This window comes from Pollachius pollachius (genome assembly GCF_949987615.1).
Source record: "Pollachius pollachius genome assembly, chromosome: 1".
Taxonomy (NCBI): Eukaryota; Metazoa; Chordata; class Actinopteri; order Gadiformes; family Gadidae; genus Pollachius; species Pollachius pollachius.
In genome coordinates, this window is record NC_136934.1 from 29397403 (window position 1) to 29420147 (window position 22745).

The window sequence follows — 22745 nt, forward strand, 5'->3', positions numbered from 1 at the left end:
TGGTGTGTGTGTGTGTGTGTGTGTGCGTGTGTGTGTGTGTGTGTGTGTGTGTGTGTGTGTGTGTGTGTGTGTGTGTGTGTGCGCGTGTGTGTGACATAAGGGAGTAGTCAGTTGGGGTTTAGAGGTGGGGTCATATTCATTGACGCTTCCTGCGTCTTGGGAAGGTTGTGTGTGTTGGAAGGCAGTGCTCTTCGGGGAGAGAGAGACAGAGATCGAGTGAGACCACCAACAAGAGTTGAGATGATTAAACAGAAGCTGAGGAGTCAGTGTGAGGAGGACTTAGGAGGACTACTAGAAGAGACTAACAATACATCACATATATGAAGTGTCCGTCTCTGGTGTTAATGGTTATGTGTCGCACACATTCTTCTACAAAGAAGAAGAAGAACAGGTAGTGCATAACAGAGAGGTCTGGGAGGCAGAGGAGACAAAGTGTGGTTTTAAGGAATGACAAACAGCAGGGATTTAGTTTCCCATTGGAAAATAGCCAGCTGGGTCAGCTTAGCTCAGGAGGTAGAGCAGTTGTCTTGTAACTGAAAGGTTGCTAGTTCAATTCCTAGCTCCTCCTAGCTGAGTGTTGATGTGTCCCTGAGCAAGACACTTAACCATGCATGGCTGCCGTCTTGCATGGTTGACTCTGCCGTCAGTGTGCGGTGTTTAAGTCGCTTTGGATAAAAGTGTCTGCTAAATGTCCTAATTGTAATTAGGTGTCCAAGCCCCTATTGTCTGGACCTATTGTTTCTATAACGTTTTTTTTTCCCCTCAAATTCTGTAAAAGTCATAATGCAGCCTATACCGTAAGTCGAAAACTCTTGACATTTTCAGGTATGGTTACCAATAACACCTCTACCTATAAACCCAAATTTGTGGTACTGCACCCAAAGGTGGCGCTATTGTAAAAAATCATGAAATAGGCTTATTGCTCCTCCCCAGATTGACCTGGACTCAAAATTCTTTCAGAATATTAATCTCTAGCATCAGACGCATTTATAACCCCCCCCTAAAAAGATTCACAAGCTACAAAAATAATCAAAAATTCACCAAAATCACCACATAAAATCTTTAGACCAAGCCTCACAAAAATCATCGAACATAATTTGTTTTACTTAGTTCCATTTGAGAAATATTGGCCAATAAAGTTGGAGCAGTTAGCCCATTTTTCTTATATGACCATTTTGTTATTGTATAAAAAAAACATACGACTATTATTAGGTGGATACCAATACCCCCCACTACTAATAAACCCAAATTGTGGTACTGCACACAAAAGTGGCGCTATTTAAAAAAATTATGAACTAGCCTTATTTCTCCTAACGAGATTGACCTGAACTCAAAATTTGTTCATCATATTAATCTCGAAAATCAGATGCATATTTTTCACCCTGGTCTTCTGCTCTAAAAATGTTTACTTTTCCCACAATTTCATAGAAAAGCCAAACCTCTACAGTCTCAAACCATTTTGCCTATATGACCATGTTGTTATTGTATAACTACCATACGGCTATCATTAGGTGGATAACATTAACAGTGCAAATTTTCAGATCTGTACTCTTTTAAAAAAGCCCTTAATTCTCTTGTGAAATGTGTGCTCGGAGTTTTCTTGATGTTGTGTGCTTATCAATCAACATTTTCACGATGTGAATGAGGCTTCATGCAGTTCAGGAATGTCAGGGGCTCATCGGGATAATGCCGTGTACTGGTGATCCTTAGGTTGACAGTTCAAATCCTGATTAGAGCATAATGAACAAGCTGAACACGACATTCTGTCATTGCCACTCATTTGAGGAACACGACATTGAACAGCACCTGAAATTCATCAGGCAATCAACATTCCGGCTCATTCGTTTCCAAGAATCTGACTGCCAAGACACAGTATGGCATTAAGGGGAACTTCTTCTTAAAATATGGTTAACGAAGTTAACCATATTTTCTATCATATATTTTTATATATCATATGTTTCCTGCATAATTATATCATATATTTCCTGCATAATAAACTCTCTCATATTTATATTTCTTCCGTTAGTGTTCTTGACTACAAAAATTTCCCCAGAATTTCAAAGATTTTTCAGGTATTTGCTTTTAAGAAAGCCCTTAATTCACTTGAGAAATGTGTGCTTGGAGTTTTCTGGATGTTATATGCTTATCAATAGACATTTTGACCATGTGAATGAGGCTATAGTTCAGGTTTATCAGTGGCTCAATGGGATAATGCCTTGTACAGGTGATCCTTAGGTTGAGAGTTTAAATCCTGATCATAGCATCATAAACAAGCTGAACATGACATTTGGCAATTGCTTTGCAGCTCACTTGAAAGTAGAGGCACAGTATTGCATTAAGTGGAACATCTTCATCAACATCTTTCCTTCATAATTTTATGTCGTATTTATATATCTTCCATTAGTGTGTTCTTGCCTTTTATTTTGCTCGGACCCCGTTAATCACCGCTTGCGGTTATACTTGTAATTGAAACCAAGTGGAATCCCCCTCTGATTGTCCTTGTAGTGGTGGTGCACACAAGTATTTGTGTATGTGGATACTGCTTGTTATATGTGTTCATTTTTTACTCTTGAAGGCTACATATATGTGTGCGTATTTGTGTGTGTGTGTGTATGTGTGTGTATTTGTGTGTTAGTGTGTGTGTGTGTTTGTGTTAGTGTGCGCATACGCTAAGATGTCTGCAAATTGTTTCTTAAACACTCTGTATACCATGACCTTCTACTGCTATTAGACTCACAAAGCACTCTTAAACAATAATTACATTTATATCCCAGATAGACATAATCATAGCAGGTTTATGGCCTGGTGGTGGTTCATATCCCTGAAATGTGTCTGGTACTCTCTAGCCTCCAGCTGAATGAACCAGTGTGCCATATATTCTCTCTCTCTCTCTCCCTCTCTCTCTCTCTCTCTCTCTCTCTCTCTCTCTCTCTCTCTCTCTCTCTCTCTCTTCTCTATCTATCTCTCTCATTCGCTCCCTTCCTCTCCCCCGGCTCTCTCTCTCTAGGTGTGTATGAAGGGAATGCCTGTGTGTCATAACAGGGCTCTTACTATACTCAATGGTTTTCATAACCCAAGCCCTTCTTCTCTCTCCCTCTCTCTTTACACCTACACCAACGCCCATTCCTCCCCCACCCTCCCCCCATCTAGGAGCTGTCTTTGGTCACTCTGTTCATCCATCCTTTTCATATTCCCCCCCTCCCTCTTCACAGAGCTAAGGATGGATGTGAGGGAAGTCGATCAATCAATGGATGGTTCATGCACGCAACCAACAATATGAATTCACTTTCCAAGTTCAATATTTTTTTTGAAAAACATTTTGTGTATCTCGCTAGTTTTTTATACATTATTCATACATTTGATACAATAACAAATTTGTATTAGTGTATTGTTGAAATGTATGTACCACAGAACGAGAGTGAAAGACTATGAACCCAAACCATCTGATGAGTCCCTTCCCTCTGGCTACGTGTGCTTCCTGACGTGTGTCCTGACGTTTCTCTAGGGTTGTGTCAGTGTTTCAACATCGACGTGAAGAACCCACACATCTTCACCGGCCCTGAGGACGCGCTCTTCGGCTTTTCCGTCCTGCAGCACGAGGACAACGGAGAGAAGTCGTAGGTCTCCTGTGATGAAGCTTTTCTGTTGGTCTGTTTGGGCGATGGGGCAGTGACCGGGCGACAGTAGCTCAGAAGGTAGAGCAGAGTTGGCTTGTAACCCGAAGGTTGCTAGTCCGATCCCCGGCTCCTCCTAGAGTGTCGAGGTGTCCCTAAGCCAGACGCCTCACCCTCACTGCTCCCGACGAGCTAGCTGTCGCACTGCGTGGTTGACTCCGCCGTCGGAGTGTGTATGAATGGTTGTAAGTCTCTTTGGACAAAAGTGTGTGCTAAATGTAGTTCATGGATCCTTATATAATAAACTATGGTAACTTGTGATTGGATTTGCAATTATTAATGACATTTTATAGACTAAATGATTAATTTAGTCAGGAGCCTGCGCTCCTGTACCAGCAGGCTCAAGTATAGCTTCTTTCCAGAGGCTGTAACACTGTTGAACAAACACCCATCCCCGTCTAGCACTGGACTTTTAAATGGTTACCGGCTTACCTGTTGCATCTCACTTTATGCAATGTTCAACCTGTTTACATTTACTGCCTTGCACTGTGTAACTGTTTACACTTATTACTGCACTGAACTGCACTGTCTAGCACTGGACTTTTAAATGGCTACCTTCTTACCTGTTGCATTTCACTCTCTGTAATGTTTACCTGTTTACATTTACTGCTTTGCACTATATAACTGTTTACATTCATTACTTCATTGTTTCACCAATTGCCCTTGCACTGCTATCACAAAAAACCTGCACAATACTTTTAAAACTTTTTTTATAGATTCCATAACCAGGCCAAAACCTGAACAATATACATTGATATACTACATGTATATATTTATATTATATTATATATAAATGTCTATTTATACTCTCTGTACATAATCCCTCTATATTTCTGACAAACCTGTATTTATAACCTTACACTGTTGTACATAATACATCTCTTTGCCTACATAATCTGCACAGAAACACTGTACTCAAATAGCACTTTGGTAGTTAAATGATTCTTTTGCACTTCTGGTTAGACGTCAACTGCATTTCATTGGTTCTGTATCTGTACTCACTGTGTTTATTGTCACTCTGCCAGTGACAATGAAGTTGAATCAAATCAAACATGCCTTCTGTCCCTCTCCTCTGTGATTTGTGGTTTGATTTCCTGGTTGGAATGAATTGTAACATTTTTGCCTGACCATGTGATACTGATGCAGGATGCTGGTTGGGGCTCCCTGGGACGGACCGTCCAATAACAGGAGAGGAGATGTGTACAAATGTGTTGTTGGAGAGGAGAGGTCCTCCAACTGCAGCAAAATGAATCTAGGTACGTCATCTTCACTGTGTTCACCTGAATCACTCTATCGATTACACTCAACACACTTCTATCAATCCAATGGGTCTGTTGGCCTCTGACATATGGGTCAGAGTAACGCTCACATCGCCCTATTATGGAAGAAGGCAATAGAAGAAATAGAAGTGGTCAAAAATACAACACAATAACATTCTAAAAACGTATAGTGAAAAGTACTTTTCACTAAATATATATGTAATTATCGTCTCTCTCTCTCTCTCTCTCTCTCTCTCTCGCTCTCTTTCTCTCTCTGTCTCCCTCCCCAGGTGAGACGGCCCTTCAGAACGTGTCCAGGAACCTGAAGAACTCCCACCTGGGGATGACGCTGACTCCAGACCGACCCGATGGCTTCCTGGTACGTGGTTGTGGAGCATGAGTGGCAGTCTGCTGGGTTAGAAGCCCATCCACAGGAGCCCTTCTGCCTGTTTGTTTGTGCAAAGAAAGTGTATAAAATCCCCTTAGCTCACTGGACACTCATACACTTGGTATGCAATGGTCGGCAAGCCTATACGTGTGACACACACACACACACACACACACACACACACACACACACACACACACACACACACACACACACACACACACACACACACACACACACACACACTCACACACACACACACACACACACACACACACACCCAGAGTAGAATGGATGGGTGGCCACGCCAGCAAGTGTCCACTCCTTTGTGTGTCTGTGTTTGTGTGGGTGTGTGTAGGTGTGTTCACGTGGTTGCTGTGTGTATGTGTGTGTCTGTGTGTGTGTGTGTGTGTGTTTGGTTGATGTGTATGTATGGCTCTGAATTCCTTTGTGTGTTTGGCCATGAGCGTTTGACTGAAGTGTTTTTCTCTATCATGCTACTACTTTGGGTGTAGAGTCATCCACAGTTCACTAACCCCAGCCAACGCAACCCATTTTATGGGTGTGCATGTTTTTGTCTCAGTGTGGTTAAGTGTGCACGTAAATATAGTTTATGTGCATGTGTGAATGTGTGTGTGTGTGTGTGTTGCTTTTGTTCCTTTTTTTGTATATGAGTGTGTCAGTCAAAAAGAGAAAAGGAGAGGTGTGTGTGTGTGTGTGTGTGTGTGTGTGTGTGTGCGTGCGTGCGTGCGTGCGTGCGTGCGTGCGTGTGTGCGTGTTTGTGTGTGTGTGCACCCCAGTCGTCAGGTTTAAAATAGGACAGGAATGCGTCGCTGGCCCTTCCTAATGACAGACCTACCAAAAGTCAAGCCATACATCGCCCTCCTCTTCCTCTCCTCTATTTACTGTCCATTACCTTGCGTTGCTCGGCGGCGCGCCTATGGAAGGACCTCCACAACGCACGCCAGGGGAGAGACCAATTGACTTTTTCATGGGATATTTCATGGGATGTCCTCCCACTTTTTCAATAACGTATAATCAGAAGTAAATTGCGCTGAGTCTAGTGTTCGGATGACATCAGACTTTTTATTTCAAAAATACTTAACAGTTCTCTCTCTCTCTCCCTCTTTCTCTCTCTCCCTCTCACCCTCTCTCTCCCTCTCTCTCTCTCCCTCTCTCTTCCTATCTCTCTCCCTCTCTCTCTCCCTCTCTCTTCCTATCTCTCTCCCTCTCTCTCTGTCTCTCTCCCTCTCTCTCTCACCCGCTCTCTCTCTCTCTCTCCCTCTCTCTCTCCGTCTCTCCTTTTCATACCCTTGCCTTTATTGTGACTCCCTGTCTCTGAGAGCTTGTTCTCTGCTTCCAAACCACACTATTGTAGTTTTTCCATTCCAGCATTTTGACTTTGGGTTGGTGTTTTATGGTCTGAGGTCCCTCATTGTCCTTATGTAGTCTCTTGGTGTACATTCTGCGGCAGCCAACTTCAAATCATATTTATACTCACCCCCAACACGGAGCAAAGCCAAATAACTACCCTCATAGTGTTGGTCAATTGCACAAAAAACATTAAAAGCTCTTTACATTGACAGACCTTGTGTGCGTGTATATGAATGTATGTGTGTGTGTGTATGTGTGTGTGTGTGTGTGTGTGTGTGTGTGTGTGTGTGTGTGTGTGCGTGCATGCTTGTGTGTATGTGTGTGTGTGTGTGTGTGTGTTTGTCTACAGGCGTGTGCCCCTCTGTGGTCTCAGGAGTGTGGTACATCTGTGTTCAGCACTGGGATCTGTGCCTCTGTCAGCGATGACCTGAAGCCTAGAGAGACCATCGCCCCGACAGCTCAAAGTAAGCACAAAGACACACATGCACCCTCACACGCACACGCAGATACACACACACACACACACACACACACACACACACACACACACACACACACACACACACACACACACCTCCTATACCTAAGGTACATGTCCTGTGCTCCATGCTGTGCGCTACAGGGTGCAGCACCTACATGGACATTGTGATCGTGCTGGACGGCTCCAACAGCATCTACCCCTGGTACGAGGTCCAGAACTTCCTCAGCAACATCCTCAGCAAATTCCACATCAGCCCCGAGCAGATGCAGGTAGGACGGCCCCACACACCGCACAGGGGGGCTCTCTGTCCTCATGGGGTCTACATCCCAGGGGCACCGTGTGGAGCTAGTGGGGGAGGTCAGGTCCCCTCCGCCCTGAATCCAAACCCCCAATGCTCGCTGCCCAGAATGGTGTGGTGGTGGTGGTTTCTAGAACCAGTGAGAGACAAGCAGAGCCAGAGCCTGGACACACGCAACATGAAACATGAACCATGAATCATGCATGCACACACACACACACACACACACACACACACACACACACACACACACACACACACACACACACACACACACACACACACACACACACACACACACACACACACACACACACTGTGTGTGGAGGAGGAGGACGATGAATGAAGGTAGTAATGTGGGGGGACATGTTCTGGACTCGCTTGAGGTTCGAGAGATGGGGTGGAGATGGAAAGATGTAGAGGAGGAGGGGGTGCGAGTTGGGTTGAGCATGGAATCGATGGCGGAACATTCTGGGTTCCATACAGAGTTATGAGACGAGGTAGGATCAGGGTGGTTGGGCAGTTTGAAGTGAGGAGGAAATGCCTTTTGGTTTCTGAATGAAATTCCATAAATGGATCGCCACAGAACACAGTTATACGTACACACTTATAACTGTGTTTTTGAAGATGAACAGAACATATAGGATGAACATCATTTTTGTCTTTGACTGATAAACATTTGTTTGTGTGTGTGTGTGTGTGTGTGTGTGTGTGTGTGTGTGTGTGTGTGTGTGTGTGGCTGTGTGTATATGTTTGTGTGTCTGTGTGAGTGCGTATGTTTGTGTGTGCTTCTGTCTGTCTGTGTCTGTCTGTGTGTGTATGTTTTTGTATGTCCTTGTGTGTGTGTGTGTGTGTGTGTGTGTGTGTGTGTGTGTGTGTGTGTGTGTGTGTGTTTAGGTTGGTATACTGCAGTATGGTGAGGTAGCCCTCCATGAGTGGTCTCTGAAAGACTACCAGACCACTCAGCAGGTGGTGGAGGCAGCCAAGAACATCAGCCGGCAGGAGGGGCGGGAGACACGCACAGCTTACGCCATTCACATGGGCTGGTAGGCTTGTCCGTTATCCACCTATTCCGTCTCACTGGCTAAATCTACAGACCGTTGCCAATTGCTTCCTGTTTGGTGAGAGAAAATGCCGCTGGAAATCCATCTATCCCACCCACAGTGGCAGTATAAGATCTATATATGTTTCATACGTTACATGGACATTTAAAGGCACTGCATTTAAGCCAGAGCAAACACAATTGCTTTTACTATAGCACCCACTTAAAGTTCAAGTACCCCTGTTTCAACTTGGATCCAAATTGTAAATTTAAAAAAACTAAATTCAATCTGATCCTTCTTGGACGTAGTGTTATCCCCATGGTTACGACCCACGCAGACTTTGTGGTACTGTCTTCTAAGCTAGTACCATTGTGGTGCATGAGCGTTATAATGACCGATGTGGTATATGAAATTACAATCTACGTTTAACCCTCTCTCGGACACCTACATCAACATTGATCGCTGCACAATGAAGTGAAGGGCTCTGACAAATTGCTCTTCGCTGTTTCCTATTCATTGCCGTGTCTCTGCCCAGATATACAACCTTTCCCTGGCTCATTCGTCAACTTAATTAGGAGGTCCTACCTCGTAACCATATCCTGTATAAACACTTCTATAGCTTTCACCCAATATTACCATTGAAAATGACATTCTTTCTTTATTGACCTTATGCAAGTTAACAGGCCACACCTTCTTCATAGACACACACACACACAAACACGCACACACACACACACACACACACACACACACACACACACACACACACACACACACACACACACACACACACACATTGTCATATGCCCTGAAGGAGACACATAGCACAGTACAATCAGGTAATTGGTGAGTTCCTGTTTTCGGCCCATTTAAAGGTAAACTTCAGAGACGTTTAAAGGGCAGCTGTGGAAAATTTAGCCTGTAAAAATAGTTAAAGTGTGGCATTTAAAAATGCTCTGACGGGAACCCCCCCACACATACACACACACACACACACACACACACACGCACACACACACACACACACACACACACACAGACATACAGTCCCTCATGCACACGGCTCTGCCCACAGATGGACAGATAGCAGCCTTGACATCCATGAAGGTGGGGTTGGGATGAGGGGGGTGAGGGAGGGTGGAGGTTGGAGGAGTGGAGGGGGGAGGGGGGAGCCCGGAGGGGGGAGAGGGGAGGTGGGAGGCTGGAGGGGGAGGCCTGAGGGGGGAGGGTGGAGGGGGAGGGTGGAGGCTGGAGGGTTGAGGGGGAAGGTGGTGGCTGGAGGGGGTAGCCAGGAGAGGGGAGGGTGGAGGCGGGAGGATGGAGGCAGGAGGAGGGAGGCTGGAGGGGGAGGGGGGTGGTGGCTGGAGGGTGGTGGCTGGAGGGTGGAGGGTGTTGGGATTTAGTAACAACTCAGCTGGATGGGCGCAGCAACAGACAAGGGGCTGCTGGGTCAGCAATGAGGCTGAGGCTCAGGCTGCCAGTCTCCGGACACACCTGCAGCTGTACAAACACACACACACACACACACACACACACACACACACACACACACACACACACACACACACACACACACACACACACACACACACACACATACACACCTTGAGATGGACGCACCCATACAGTACCAGAGCGAGTTTAGGATTGGCCATGGCTGAAGTCAGCAATGGCGGGAGAGAAATTAATTTGCAATACACAATGTGGGAAGTGGACATTTTTGCTTGGCTGCCAGGCAGTTAAAGGAATCTACACAACGAAGAAGGCAGTTGATTGGCCTCAGCATCTGACTTCGTGGCTCCAGTGGCAATGCAAACTATTTTTAACTCCTTTCCATTCGAAAGAGGAAGGGAGAGACTTCTCGGTCCATAGAGAATGGATACAAATTCCTTTTCAATTGACTAGTAATTATATAAACAAAGATTAAAAACAAAGTTTATATAATTTGTATTTCATTTTAGGATTTTTACGATTAATATTTTCAGTAGGATTACAGTAGGATTACAAACGGCCTTATAGCATGTAGATCCATAAACAGCAGCACTGTCAGACTATAGCTCACACACAGTCAGAGAGAAAAACATCAAACAGCCTCCAACTGGATCATTCATTGACTTCTGGTCTGTCTGCATACAATCACACACACACACACACACATACACACACACACACTGATGTGCGGTCATGCAGTTAGAGACACAAGCAGACAAAAGCATCAAACACACAAACACACACGCTCTGTGCTATGTCATTCCCACACTAGTGCAACTCTATAAAACGGGTTGTAAATACAAGCAGGCCTCCCAATTAGCAGCCTTCACTTTCTCTCATGTCACGGCCAGCCCCCCACGACCCTGGTCTGTAACCTTTCATCTCTCTATCCTCACTCTGTCACCTTTTCTCTGATCCCTCGTTCCTCCCTTCACTCTCTGTTCCTTTACTTTGGTCCGTCCTCTCTCTCCTCCATTGTTATGTTTCATCTATTCTCCTCTCCCTGCTTGTCTTTTTAGATCGTTCTCAGCCCTTTTTATTATCCGTTAATCTGAACCGCATCAGAGGCTGTTTTTTATGACACCTCTTTTAAATCTTGGAGTGTGGCTTGCATTTCTTTTACAGATCTCACATGGCCTTTTAATACGGCCCCACAGCCCCCTCCCTTGCCCCTGCACTTTCATGGTTCCTGTTGCTCTTATTCTAGCACTGTGTGATCTGCTAGCATTGCTTTTACTTATTGACAGTGTTTTCTGTTCTTTCTACCAATTTCTATTTATCTTCTTTTAACATTTTTACTTATCTTTATTTATTTGTATATTTTTTCTTTCTTTTTGTACTTACTGACTTTACTTAACCCTCTCCTCTCCTCTCTCCTCTTCTCTCCTCTTCTCTCCTCTCTTCTCTTCTCTCCTCTCCTCTACTTTCCTCCCTCCTCTCTCCTCTCCTCTCCTCTCTTTTCCTTTCCTCTTCTCTCCTCTCTTCTCTCCTCTCCTCTCCTCCCCTCTCCTCTCCTAGCCATACTTGTACTTTCCTCTAGTTTCCTGTGCTGTCTTCTCCTCTTGCTGCTGGCTCTCTATATAATTAACTGACTGCATAGGGGAAGCGGGTGTTTTCAACTCTGAGCTTTTTGCGGCTCACCACAATGTTATATTTAGGCAGGGGCTGGATCGAGGCCTGAAAATCACTGAGTTCACTACTACTGACGGTTCTTACCAACTTGCTGTGTGTGTGTGTGCATGTGTGTGTGTTTATTTGTGTGTGTTAATGTGGGTGCGTGTAAGTGTGTGTGTGTGCGTGTGTGTTTGTGTGCGTGTGTGTGTGTGTGTGTGCGCATGCGTGAGTGGAGAGTGTGTGTGTGTGTCTGTGTGTGAGTAGAGTGTGAGTGTGTCTGTTTGTGTGTGTGGTGTGGTGTGTGCGCATGCGTGAGTGGAGAGTATGTGTGTGTCTGTGTGTGTGTGTGTGTGTGTGTGTGAGTAGAGTGTGAGTGTGTGTGTTTGTGTGTGTGCGTGCGTGCGTGCGTGCATGCGTGTGTGTGTGTGTGTGTGTGTGTGTGTGTGTGTGTATGTGTGTGTATGTGGCCGCGTGTGGTCTGTGTGCATCTGTGTGAGTAGAGTGTGTGTGTGTGTGTGTGTGTGTGTGTGTGTGTGGTGCTAATGTGCCAAGGCTTTTCAGTGCATTAAACAGGGCTGGCTAAGAACAGGTCACCCGCAGACAAACAGGGTGTGGTGGTGATGTCGGTTTGTGTGTCATTAAAGATTCCTTTAGACCTTGAGTTGTGGTAAAGCTAGAGAAGAGTTTGCAATTGTGCTGGTTGTGTACCGTAACACACATACAAACAAACCAATACACACGCACGCAGTCGCAGACACACCCACACATACGCACACATGCACGGCAAAGTTGGTAGCTAATCAGGGCTTGAATGCCCCATGCATTATCAAAGGAGCTAGACTCAGGCTGTGTGTGTTTGGAGCTATTTCTGTGTTCTCAGCTGGAGGATTGAAGAGGATCTCGCTGAGTTGCGCTCACTCTTCAGTTTTTGATAGAGGGTATCCTCTTGTATATTATCTTATATGGCTGAGGTTTATTTGAGATGTAAGCCAACCCTGAGAGTTTATACTCCTCGAACCCTCCAACTCTTCTGCTCTAGCCACTTTTGTTCCATTGGCTCCCTCTTTTCTGAATTTGACATTATTCTAAATTCATTGCTTGACACAAACTGTCCTGTTTGTCTTATGCAACAACACTGCAATTAGATGACACATTGCTTGCATGAGAAACATCTATGTGCTCCCCTGTCTATCCACCTGTCTGTCTGTCTGTCTGTCTGTCTGTCTGTCTGTCTGTCTGTCTGTCTGTCTGTCTGTCTGTATGTCAAACTGTCTGTCTGTCTTCCTGGCTGTCTGTTTAACTGTATGTATTTCTAACCGTCAGTCTGCCGGTCTAACTGTCTGTCTGTCTGTCTGTCTGTCTGTCTGTCTGTCTGTCTGTCTGTCTGTCTGTCTGTCTGTCTGCCTGTATGTGTGTGTCTGCCACTCTGCCTGCCTGTCTGTCTAACTGTTTGCCTCTCTGTCTATCTGCCTGTATGTCTGTGTCTGCCACTCTGCCTGTCTGTCTGTCGTTCTGTCATTCTGTGTGTGTCTGCCACTCTGCCTGTCTGTCTGTTTGTCTGTCTAACTGTGTTTGTGTGTGTGTCTGTCCCTTGCAGCACCGAGGCGTTCAGCGCCGAGCGGGGAGCGCGCGACGGCGCCACTAAGGTCATGATCGTGGTGACAGACGGGGAGTCACATGACGGGGAGGAGCTACCGGAGGCGCTGGAGGAGTGCGAGAAGAGGAACATTACACGATACGCCATCGCTGTGAGTGTGTGCCTTTGTGTGTGTGTGTGTGTGTGTGTCTGTGTGTGTGTGTGTGTGTGTGTGTGTGTGTATGTGCGTGTGTGTACCCAGACGCGTTGGTAACCATCTCCATAGCCCCACACCTGTCTTCACTTAACCTCCTATCTGCCGTGACAGTCGCCGTAACATTCCTTGCATAATGTAGGAAGGAGATAGGGGGAGGGACTGGTGACTCCCCCCCCTGACTCACCCACAACACCACAACTTGGCCCCTTTTAAAAATAGAAACACAGATTCACCTAATGAAACCCTCCGCTTCGCTGAAATAACCTTGTGGTGGTGTGAGAGCTCTGTGCCCTGACACACACACCCACATGGAGAAACACACACACAAACTGGCTTTTACTGGTGGTTTGGTTGTGACTGGGCGGCAGACTGCAGTAGGCTGGTCTGGACCCCTCCCATCCTCACAATAGAAGCCGAAGCCACTGACTTCACAGGAACCACAGTGGAGGGAATGTGATCCAGAGTGGAGCGATGGAGACGGGTCAGACAGCCCTACAAGGAACCTCTGTGGCCAGCGCTGTTTGACATGCTCTGTGTTGACTTGCTCCACTGCCACCGGCGTGTTATTTCTTACCATAGTTGGGGTGAATTCTTTGATCAATAGACTGTTCACGACTGGGATGGAAGGCAAAACTGTTGCGGTGTGGTGGAGAGCTCTCACTGCTGGAATCCCAGGGTCAGCTTCTTGTCATTAGATGAAGGACTAATAGGACCCCCCCCCCCCCCCAAATCTATGACCCATCAAGCCCCCTCCGTCCATCACTGAAGATAAACATCTACAGTGATGGATCACACTCCTGCCCGTTCAGAAAGGAAAAAGAAGACAGGGACTCATGCTGGTAGGGGAATTCCAGTCACTCCGTGCCAATGACACAGTCAAGATGAATAACATGTTGTAAAACATTGGCCAGGACATGTGCAGACCGTGGACCAGTCAGAAGCCGGGGTTTGGGTCCAAATCCCTGCAGGATGCTGTAATGATGCCCGGAGCGATTCAACACATGGTTCAGTGTAAGGCCAGCTCACCCAGAACACAACTGGAGAAGGCCGACTGCTGCAGGGGAAGTGGAGGAGGATGCCAATCCAAAGGGTTGCATTATGAAGGGAAGGATAGTCTAATGGCTAGTATTTGCTTCCGAGCTGAACTATTCTGGGTTTAAACTCGTTAATGTCTCCAGTCAAACTATCATCTTTGAGCATATGTCTAACCCCTGCCTTCTCACTAATCTACAACCACTGTGAATAGGACCATCTGCTATTTGTCGGAATAGCACTAAATAGTAAATGAGAAAAACAAGCAAATATGTCGAAGGAAATCCATAAGTGGATAACAGTATTCTGGGGAAGCCAGACATGCTTCGCTAGTTCGGACGTGGCTGTTTCCGCTACAGGTATCGAGCATACACTCCCAGACACACATAATAATAATAATAATATAATAATAATAATAATAATAATAATAATAATAATAATAATAATGGATTGAATTTATATAGCGTTTTTCTAGACTCTCAAAGACGCTTTACAGTGAAAGTAGGACCTCACTAACCACCACCAGTGTATAGCACCCACTTGGGTGATGCACGGCAGCCAATCTGCGCCAGAACACTCACCACACACCAACTTGAGGTGGAGATACATCCCCTCATTCAGCCCCTCTCCCCATGCAGCTCCTCCAGGCTGATATTCACACCCTATAGTCCCGCTGTGGATGTGGTGGTGTACGTGTGTGTGTGTTTGTGTGTGTGTGTGTGTGTGTGTGTGTGTGTGTGTGTGTGTGTGTGTGTGTGTTTGTGTGTGTGTGTGTGTGTGTGTGTGTTAGTGTGGGCGTGTGCAAAGTGATAATGCCTCTCTAGGAAGCAGAGACCCCGTGAGGAGACCTGAGGTGCCAACAGAGCTGTTAAACATATCAATCCACAGCGGTACTAAAGGGTGTACTATCAGCCTGGAGGAGCTGTGTGGGGACCCCCGTATAATAGGGAGAGGGACTGGATGAGGGGATGTATGTCTGTCTGGGAGTGTATGCTCGACTGCAGCGGAAACAGCCACGTCCGAACTAGCAAAACATTGTTCTTGAATTGCGCTTCACTGAGAGAAAGCGAGATGTCGCTGGCAGCTAAATCATAATTTTTTGCCAGCTGCGCTAACATTTCCATGAACATATTGAAACATGGGCTATGTTCATATTACATGTAGCCTACCCCCTTCTCCTCTCCCGTCTACCTCCCGTCCCCTACCCTCTGAAAACAGAGGATTTCCTTTGTTTGCTTGGCAGCCCAAGTCACAGGGAGAGGGGGAGGCCAGAGTTTATGTTTCTTTTACGGAATTTACTAATTTGTACTTGACACAGTGAAGGCTCACCCCCTGTTTGTGCGCCAGCAGAGGTAGTAGTAGTAGTAGTAGCAGCAGCAGTAGTAATATGAGTTGTAGTAGTAGTGGTAATAGTAGTAGCAGTAGTAGTAGTAGTAGTAGCAGTAGTAGTAGAATTAGTATTAGCAGCAGTAGCAGTAGTAGAAGTAGTCATAGTAGTAGTATTAGTAGCAGTATAGTCGTAGTAGTAGTAGTAGTAGCAGTAGTAGTAGTAGTAGTAGTAGTAGTAGTAGCAGTAGTAGCATTAGTAGTAGTAGTAGTAGCAGTAGTAGTGGTAGAAGTAGTATTAGCAGCAGTAACAATAGCAGTAGTAGTAGTAGCAGTAGTAGTGATAGTGGTAGTAATAGTAGCAGAAGTAGTAGTAGTAGTAGTAGAAGTAGTATTAGCAGCAGTAGTAGTACTAGTAGTAGTCGTCGTCGTCGTAGTAGTAGCAGTATCAGCAGCAGTAGCAGTAGTAATAGGAGTAGTAGTAGTAGCAGTATAGTCGTAGTAGTAGTAGCAGCAGTAGTAGTGGCAGTAGTAGTGTTAATAGTAGAATTAGTAGCAGTAGCAGCAGCAGTAGTAGCTGTAGGGATAGTAGTAGTAATAGTAGAATAAGTAGCAGTAGCAGCAACAGTAGTAGCGGTAGGGATAGTAGTAGTAATAGTAGAATTAGTAGCAGTAGCAGCAGCAGTAGCAGTAGTAGCGGTAGCTTTATCCGTAGCAATAGTAGTAGTTCTATATGTTTCCCATGGGAGGGAATATGTTTCCCATGGGACATCTACTGAACAAAGAATGTGCTTCTCAATTCTAAACCTATTTGATTTTTTCGCTAAAGCATTTCGCTAAAGAAAACTTTGGATTTAGTTCCTCAGTTGTTGTCTTAAGCAATGTATAAATGCTACATACTGTCTAGTTTTTTCTAAATGGTTGCAGTATGGTTCAACTCTTCTGTATTCACAATAATATTTCTCTTTCTCTCTTCCCGGTCCCTCTGGAACACAGAGAACATATTTTATAATTCCCTGCCCAGAAATATGTTTATACTATTGAGCTATTCTTCTCTTTCATCTCCCTTATCTGCTTTCACCTCAAGTCTCTATAAATGTTTTTTGCACATTCTCTATTGAATCACGCTTTTCTGCTTATTCACTTAACCATTCCCACCCATGTTTTATTTGTTCTTTCTCCGTCTGTCTCCTTCCTCCCACCTTCCTCCTCCTCCCCGCCCTGGTTCCCAGGTCCTGGGCCATTACATCCGCAGGCAGCAGGACCCTGGGACCTTCATCGACGAGATCAAGTACATCGCCAGCGACCCCGACGACAAATACTTCTTCAACGTGACGGACGAGGCGGCGCTGAACGACATCGTGGACGCCCTGGGGGACCGTATCTTCACTCTGGAAGGTGTGCGTCGGAGAGGGGGAATTGGACCAGGGATAGAGGTGGGAGGGAGAGGATGAGGACACCGTAGAATGCCATGGATACGGCACATTCGGTAGACTCCAATATAGGCAAACATTAGTCTTTAAGTTCTTCAGCAGATGCTTTTATCCAAAGCTTTTCAGAGACAGTGATATTGATGATCATGAGCCGCTGTGAGTGAACCTTGTGAGCCGGTGATAAACAAAGTGGTTCATGTGGCGATTTGATAAGCGAGCCGCAGGTGACCTTACATACCATGGCCGTGACTGGACTGTCCATACAGCATGGATAACTACACATAGACTGCAGACGTTGAAGGTGGAACCGAGTAGCTACTACTACCTAGTGCTGGTTAGGGGTGTAACGATACATGTATTTGTATTGAACCGAATCGGTACGGACGTCACGGTTCGGTGCATGGATTTACACAGAGAATACACAGTATAAAATTCGATAAAACTAGCGTGCGAATTAATTAATGTTCGGCATTAATGTTATGCCGAACTAATGTTAGATCAGCGATCTATCTTCAGTGACAACTGATACGACTGAAAGGGTGCCGGTGTTACACCGAATTCGGCGACCCACCGAAAAGTGTGACCCCAGGGGGCGCTGTTGCATATTTTCTGCAATATGCACGAGTTTGAAGCGTAGACAGGCATGACAAAAACATACATAAAATATAAGATCTCCCCCCAACCAATTACGTTTTTATTTAAGTTGCTTTATAAATACATTTGATTGATTGATTAGCATTTTACAGACCCGATGGATAGGGCGTAGGGCAGTGGATAGGGCGTTTAGTACGGTCCTTCACCGTTGCTTCTTTACCCATAAAAAGCTACAGTCAGTGTTAAATTACGCTGATTTACCTTTGAGCATTTCCTATAATAGGCAACTGTGTAAAATGCTGCTTAGAATTAATGTTAGTATCAAGAAAAGAAAGACCCACCGGCGGGGGGAGATCTATTTTATTACTTACTGTTTTATTTATGTTTTTGTTATAATGCACTCGTGCATGTTGCAGAAAATGTGCAACAACTGCCGTTCCCAACAATGGTATGACACCAGCACGCCCCGCCTCCTCCCTATAATTTCATGACAATAATTGCTGTAAATGTAAAGCTATATATATTTGGTCTTTATTGACACTATATCGCAACATAACGCCGTAAATAAAGGGATTAATACGTTTCTCTTGTCCGTTCTGTTGTTAGGATATGTGCGACCTATTTGTTGTTGCTTTTGAAATGACAGATGCTTTTGAAAACAGCCGGACTTGCTCCGGTGACGGTAGTTAGCCCGGCCACCTAAACAGGTCTGACTAATCAATAACAGAGATAGAGCTATAGTCTATGACTACAGAGGCAGGTCCCTATATCTACCAGGGGGTGGCACTGTAGCCTATGGCTAGTCATTCATCAATTTTTTCACTCGTGTTTTATCAAGGTGTCGTAGTAGCGTAGCCTATATAGCATATAGGCAAACCGTTTTTCCGCTGGCATGCCACTCATGTAAAATAGTAATTACCAGTTTATACTGGCACCTACCATTTTTCCACTGGCATGCCACTCATGTCCTGTGGTATTTGCCAGTTCATACTGGCACCTACCGTTTGCCCACTGGCATGCCACTCATGTAAAATGGTAATTACCAGTTCATACTGGCACCTACCGTTTTTCCACTGGCATGCCACTTATGTCCTGTGGTATTTGCCAGTTCATACTGGCACCTATTGTTTGTCCACTGGCATGCCACTCATGTAAAATGGTAATTACCAGTTCATACTGGCACCTACCGTTTTTCCACTGGCATGCCACTCATGTCCTGTGGTATTTGCCAGTTCATACTGGCACCTACCGTTTTCCACTGGCATGCCACTCATGTAAAATGGTAAGTACTAGGGATGTGCATTTCTGGCAAAAATACTATTCAATATTCGCTGAGAATTATTCGAATAATATTTGAAAATAGGCAGAGGTGGGGGTATGTCACTCATGTGCAAGTCACAAGCAAGTCCCAAGTCACTGTGGTGAGAATCAAGCAAGTCACAAGTCAAGTCATTGCTCAGGTTAAGCAAGTCACAAGTCAGGTCATACAAAAATCTGATGATCTAACCCAGTTTCCACATTTAAAAAGTTTGTTCATAAGTTGAGTTTTATTTCAACATTAACAATAACAATGTCTTAACATTAACAAAAACTCAAACTATTGCAAAACATTCCAAAACCATTATGTGAATAGTTTGAAAATGTTTTTATGATCATTACCTCCAACCTATGAACAGAATCAAATAGAACCTCTAGGTGGCTGTATACGAGAACAGTTCAACAAGTCAATCAGTCAATCTCCCTACATGTTGTAGAATATTATTTGCAACACATGGCATCAGACGTGAAAAAAATGAATGTGTCAAAAGTAATATCACATACACATACTGCAGGAAGGGGAAATAGTAATACACAAGCCTGAAAGCTGGTAGCGATCTTGCTGCCTCGCAACATACATCGACTTACAATGCATTGCATTTGCAAAAAATTAAATTTGACAGTACTTTGTCACTGAGTTGTGAACGATGGGGTCGCATTATCTACCCACCATGGCTGAACACACGTTCAACAGGTGCACTTGATGCAGGGACTGCCTTAACTCTTACCGCCACCTTGAACAAAGAGGGGAGGGTGCACCTGTTCATGGCCCAAAACTGAAGGCAGCTCTGTCCATCACAAATGTCCAAGTAGTGGTTCAACTGAATTTGGGGACTGGAACTTGAATCCATCTTCATTTTTTTGCGGTATGCTGAGAACAGCCCAGTCTGACGCTCTGGCTCTGACGGTGTAATTTGGTCCTGCTCATCGGTGGTTGGACTGGTCATGGTCGTGGTCGTGCCAGCATCTCTGAGAATCAAGTCTGATAAACAAGCAAAAACAATAGTCACAAAATATTTCTATCAAAATTTCAATTTTGTCCACTTCATTAACATAAATGTGGGAGGGAAAATATTAGGAACACTTTTCAATATAACACTCTCCAGTACACCACTATCACCCACTACAACCTCAATAATAACTATAAAGTAGAATTATCACCTTTCTGACTGACTCTGATTTTGACTCTTTCTGACTCTGATTGTGGCAAACAGGATTTGCATTATCATTGCTACACAACCATCAATCAAACACATAGAAATACACTCTCTATTCACCCATAGTTTATCTCAAGGCCTCGCTCAAACACACTCTCTCTCTCTCTCAAAAACTTGAGGTGATGTTACGTCTGAACCATTTGACCAGCCAATAAGTTAGCTAAAGACACTTTTACTTCGCATTTTATTGAGAAGACATATACATTAGGTAGCGTTTTAGCCAAGTTAAGTTTAAGCTATGTTAGTGTTAGCTAACTTAGCTTTCTAACAGCCGTTACAGCTAGCTAAAAGACGCAGTCACGTAGCTTACCTTTTTTTGTGGGTTTTGTAGTGACGGATGAAGTTGGATGTTGTGGTGATCGTGTCACTGATTTTTGAGCTGCAGACCTTGCATACCACTGTCCTCTTTTTCTTACCGTCATCGACAATGTAATCCTTGAACCCAAATTGAATTATTTTTGGTCTTGCCGCCTCCATGACTGCTGCTCCTGTAATGACCTGCTCACGCAGCGGCAGTTTGTCCGTGCAGAGCGCAATCACCCGAGATGCGTGCATTCATTGCACTGTAAAATCATATATATAAATATATATAAAAAATAATAAATATATATTGTAGCGCCGGTCAGGAAGAGACGGAAGAATGAGACGGGAGACCAGGTTCAACCGCTTAGTACCACTCTCGCGCCCCTTACACCGCACGACTACGAGAGTTGGTTTTTATTTTTTAACGACCTCACAAATGGTAGCTCATATCTACAACGGACACGTCACTCTCGGTGGCGGTGTCTGGACAACCATGAAAATGAACATGCCAATAGAACACACAACATCCCAAACCCATTAACCCCACTTAACCCCAACAACAGAACTGCAAGATGTCGCCCTTCCCCCTATGGTCCCGCCAGCGGCGGTGGACCACCCCGTTGTGGAGCTGGAAGCATCCCCACTGGGAGTGGTAGGCCTTCACCTCAGGCCCTCGTGCCGACGCCTCCGGCCAGCTGGGGCTGCCCCGCCTCCAGCCAGTCCCTCACCAACGCCAAGGTCTCGTCGGCCCGCTGCTGCTGCTCCAGCTGACTCGCTGTCAGCAGGAGCCACCCCTCCGCCTCCCCGATGGTCTGGTCAGCCTCGGTGGTCTGGAGAGCCGCCACCATCGGAGACTCATGGGCCCGCTCCTCCTGGCGCAGGCAGTAGCGACACTCCAGGACTGCACAGGGCCGTCGGGAGAGTGCGTCAGCATTGCTGTGGAGCCGCGCCGCCCGATACTGGATCTCGAAGTCGTACTCCTGCAAAACTTCCAGCCATCGAGCCACCTGGCCCTCAGGGTTCTTAAAACTGAGGAGCCAGGTGAGGGACGTGTGGTCGGTGCGGATCAGGAAGCGCCTGCCATGCAGGTACGGCCTGAAATGCCGCACGGCCAGAACCACAGCCAACAGCTCCCGTCGGGTCACGCAGTAATTGCGCTCCGCCCGACTGAGAGTGCGGCTGAAGTAGGCGACGGGACGTTCCCCCTCCCCCACTCCCTGGGAGAGGACCGCACCGACCCACACGTTACTGGCATCGGTGTCGAGGACGAAAGGACGACCAGCGTCGGGGTAAGCCAGGACCGGGGCCTCGGTGAGCACCGCCTGGAGTCGGGCGAAGGCCGCGGCGCAGGCGTTGTCCCAGACGTACGGCCGGCCCCCCTCGGTTAAACGGTGGAGGGGGGGCTGGCGACCGTAGCAAAGTGCCGGACGAACCGGCGGTAGTACCCCGCCAGGCCCAGAAAACCCCGCAGTTGGGGGTCGGCCAGTCCCGGACCGCAAGCCGCCTTGGCCGGGTTAGTGGCTACGCCATGCTCGTTCACCACGTGCCCCAAGAACAGCGTTTCCCTGGCCAGCAGGGAACATTTGGCAGGGTTCAGCCGCAACCCGGCCCGGCGGATGGCCCCAAGAACCTCCCTCCATTGCTCCATTTCTAGCTTAATCTAACTTTAGATTAAGTCATCTGTCTCAAGTCTAAGTCAAGTCTCAAGTCATGAAGACCAAGTCCAAGTCAAGTCGAGTCTTTCATCAGTGTTAGTCAAACAAGTCTCAAGTCCTCAAATTTGCGACTCGAGTCTGACTCGAGTCAAGTCATGTGACTCGAGTCCCCCATGTCTGAAAATCGGTCAATCAAGAACCCCCACGCACGCACGCACACAGGCACCTCGGATACAGCACACACAATGACACAGGGAGAGGCTTTTATGATTTGTATGAAATCAATCTGTTTATTTCAACAACTGCGCCATCAACATCAAAATTATTTCAACGTGAGCTTAGGCAGATAGGTCTACATGCGCTGAAAACAGATCGCTATTTATTTATTTATTCATTTTACTGAACACAGCCTGCATGACGATGAACTAGACACGTCTTTAGCATATGGAAACT

At 45.8% G+C, this 22745-nt stretch overlaps 1 protein-coding gene across 2 annotated transcripts in view; it reads left to right on the top strand.

Moving 5' to 3' along the window:
- The window catches only part of itga10 (integrin, alpha 10), a 63109-nt gene that overhangs the window by 10789 nt on the left and 29575 nt on the right, over positions 1-22745 (top strand). For both annotated transcript variants that reach the window (XM_079752860.1, XM_079752859.1), the window contains exons 2-9: positions 3506-3617; positions 4821-4930; positions 5224-5312; positions 7045-7159; positions 7318-7445; positions 8372-8520; positions 13220-13370; positions 17006-17171. In XM_079752860.1, coding sequence (XP_079608986.1) covers positions 3506-3617; positions 4821-4930; positions 5224-5312; positions 7045-7159; positions 7318-7445; positions 8372-8520; positions 13220-13370; positions 17006-17171 — 1020 coding nt within the window. The remainder of the gene's footprint in view (positions 1-3505; positions 3618-4820; positions 4931-5223; positions 5313-7044; positions 7160-7317; positions 7446-8371; positions 8521-13219; positions 13371-17005; positions 17172-22745) is intronic.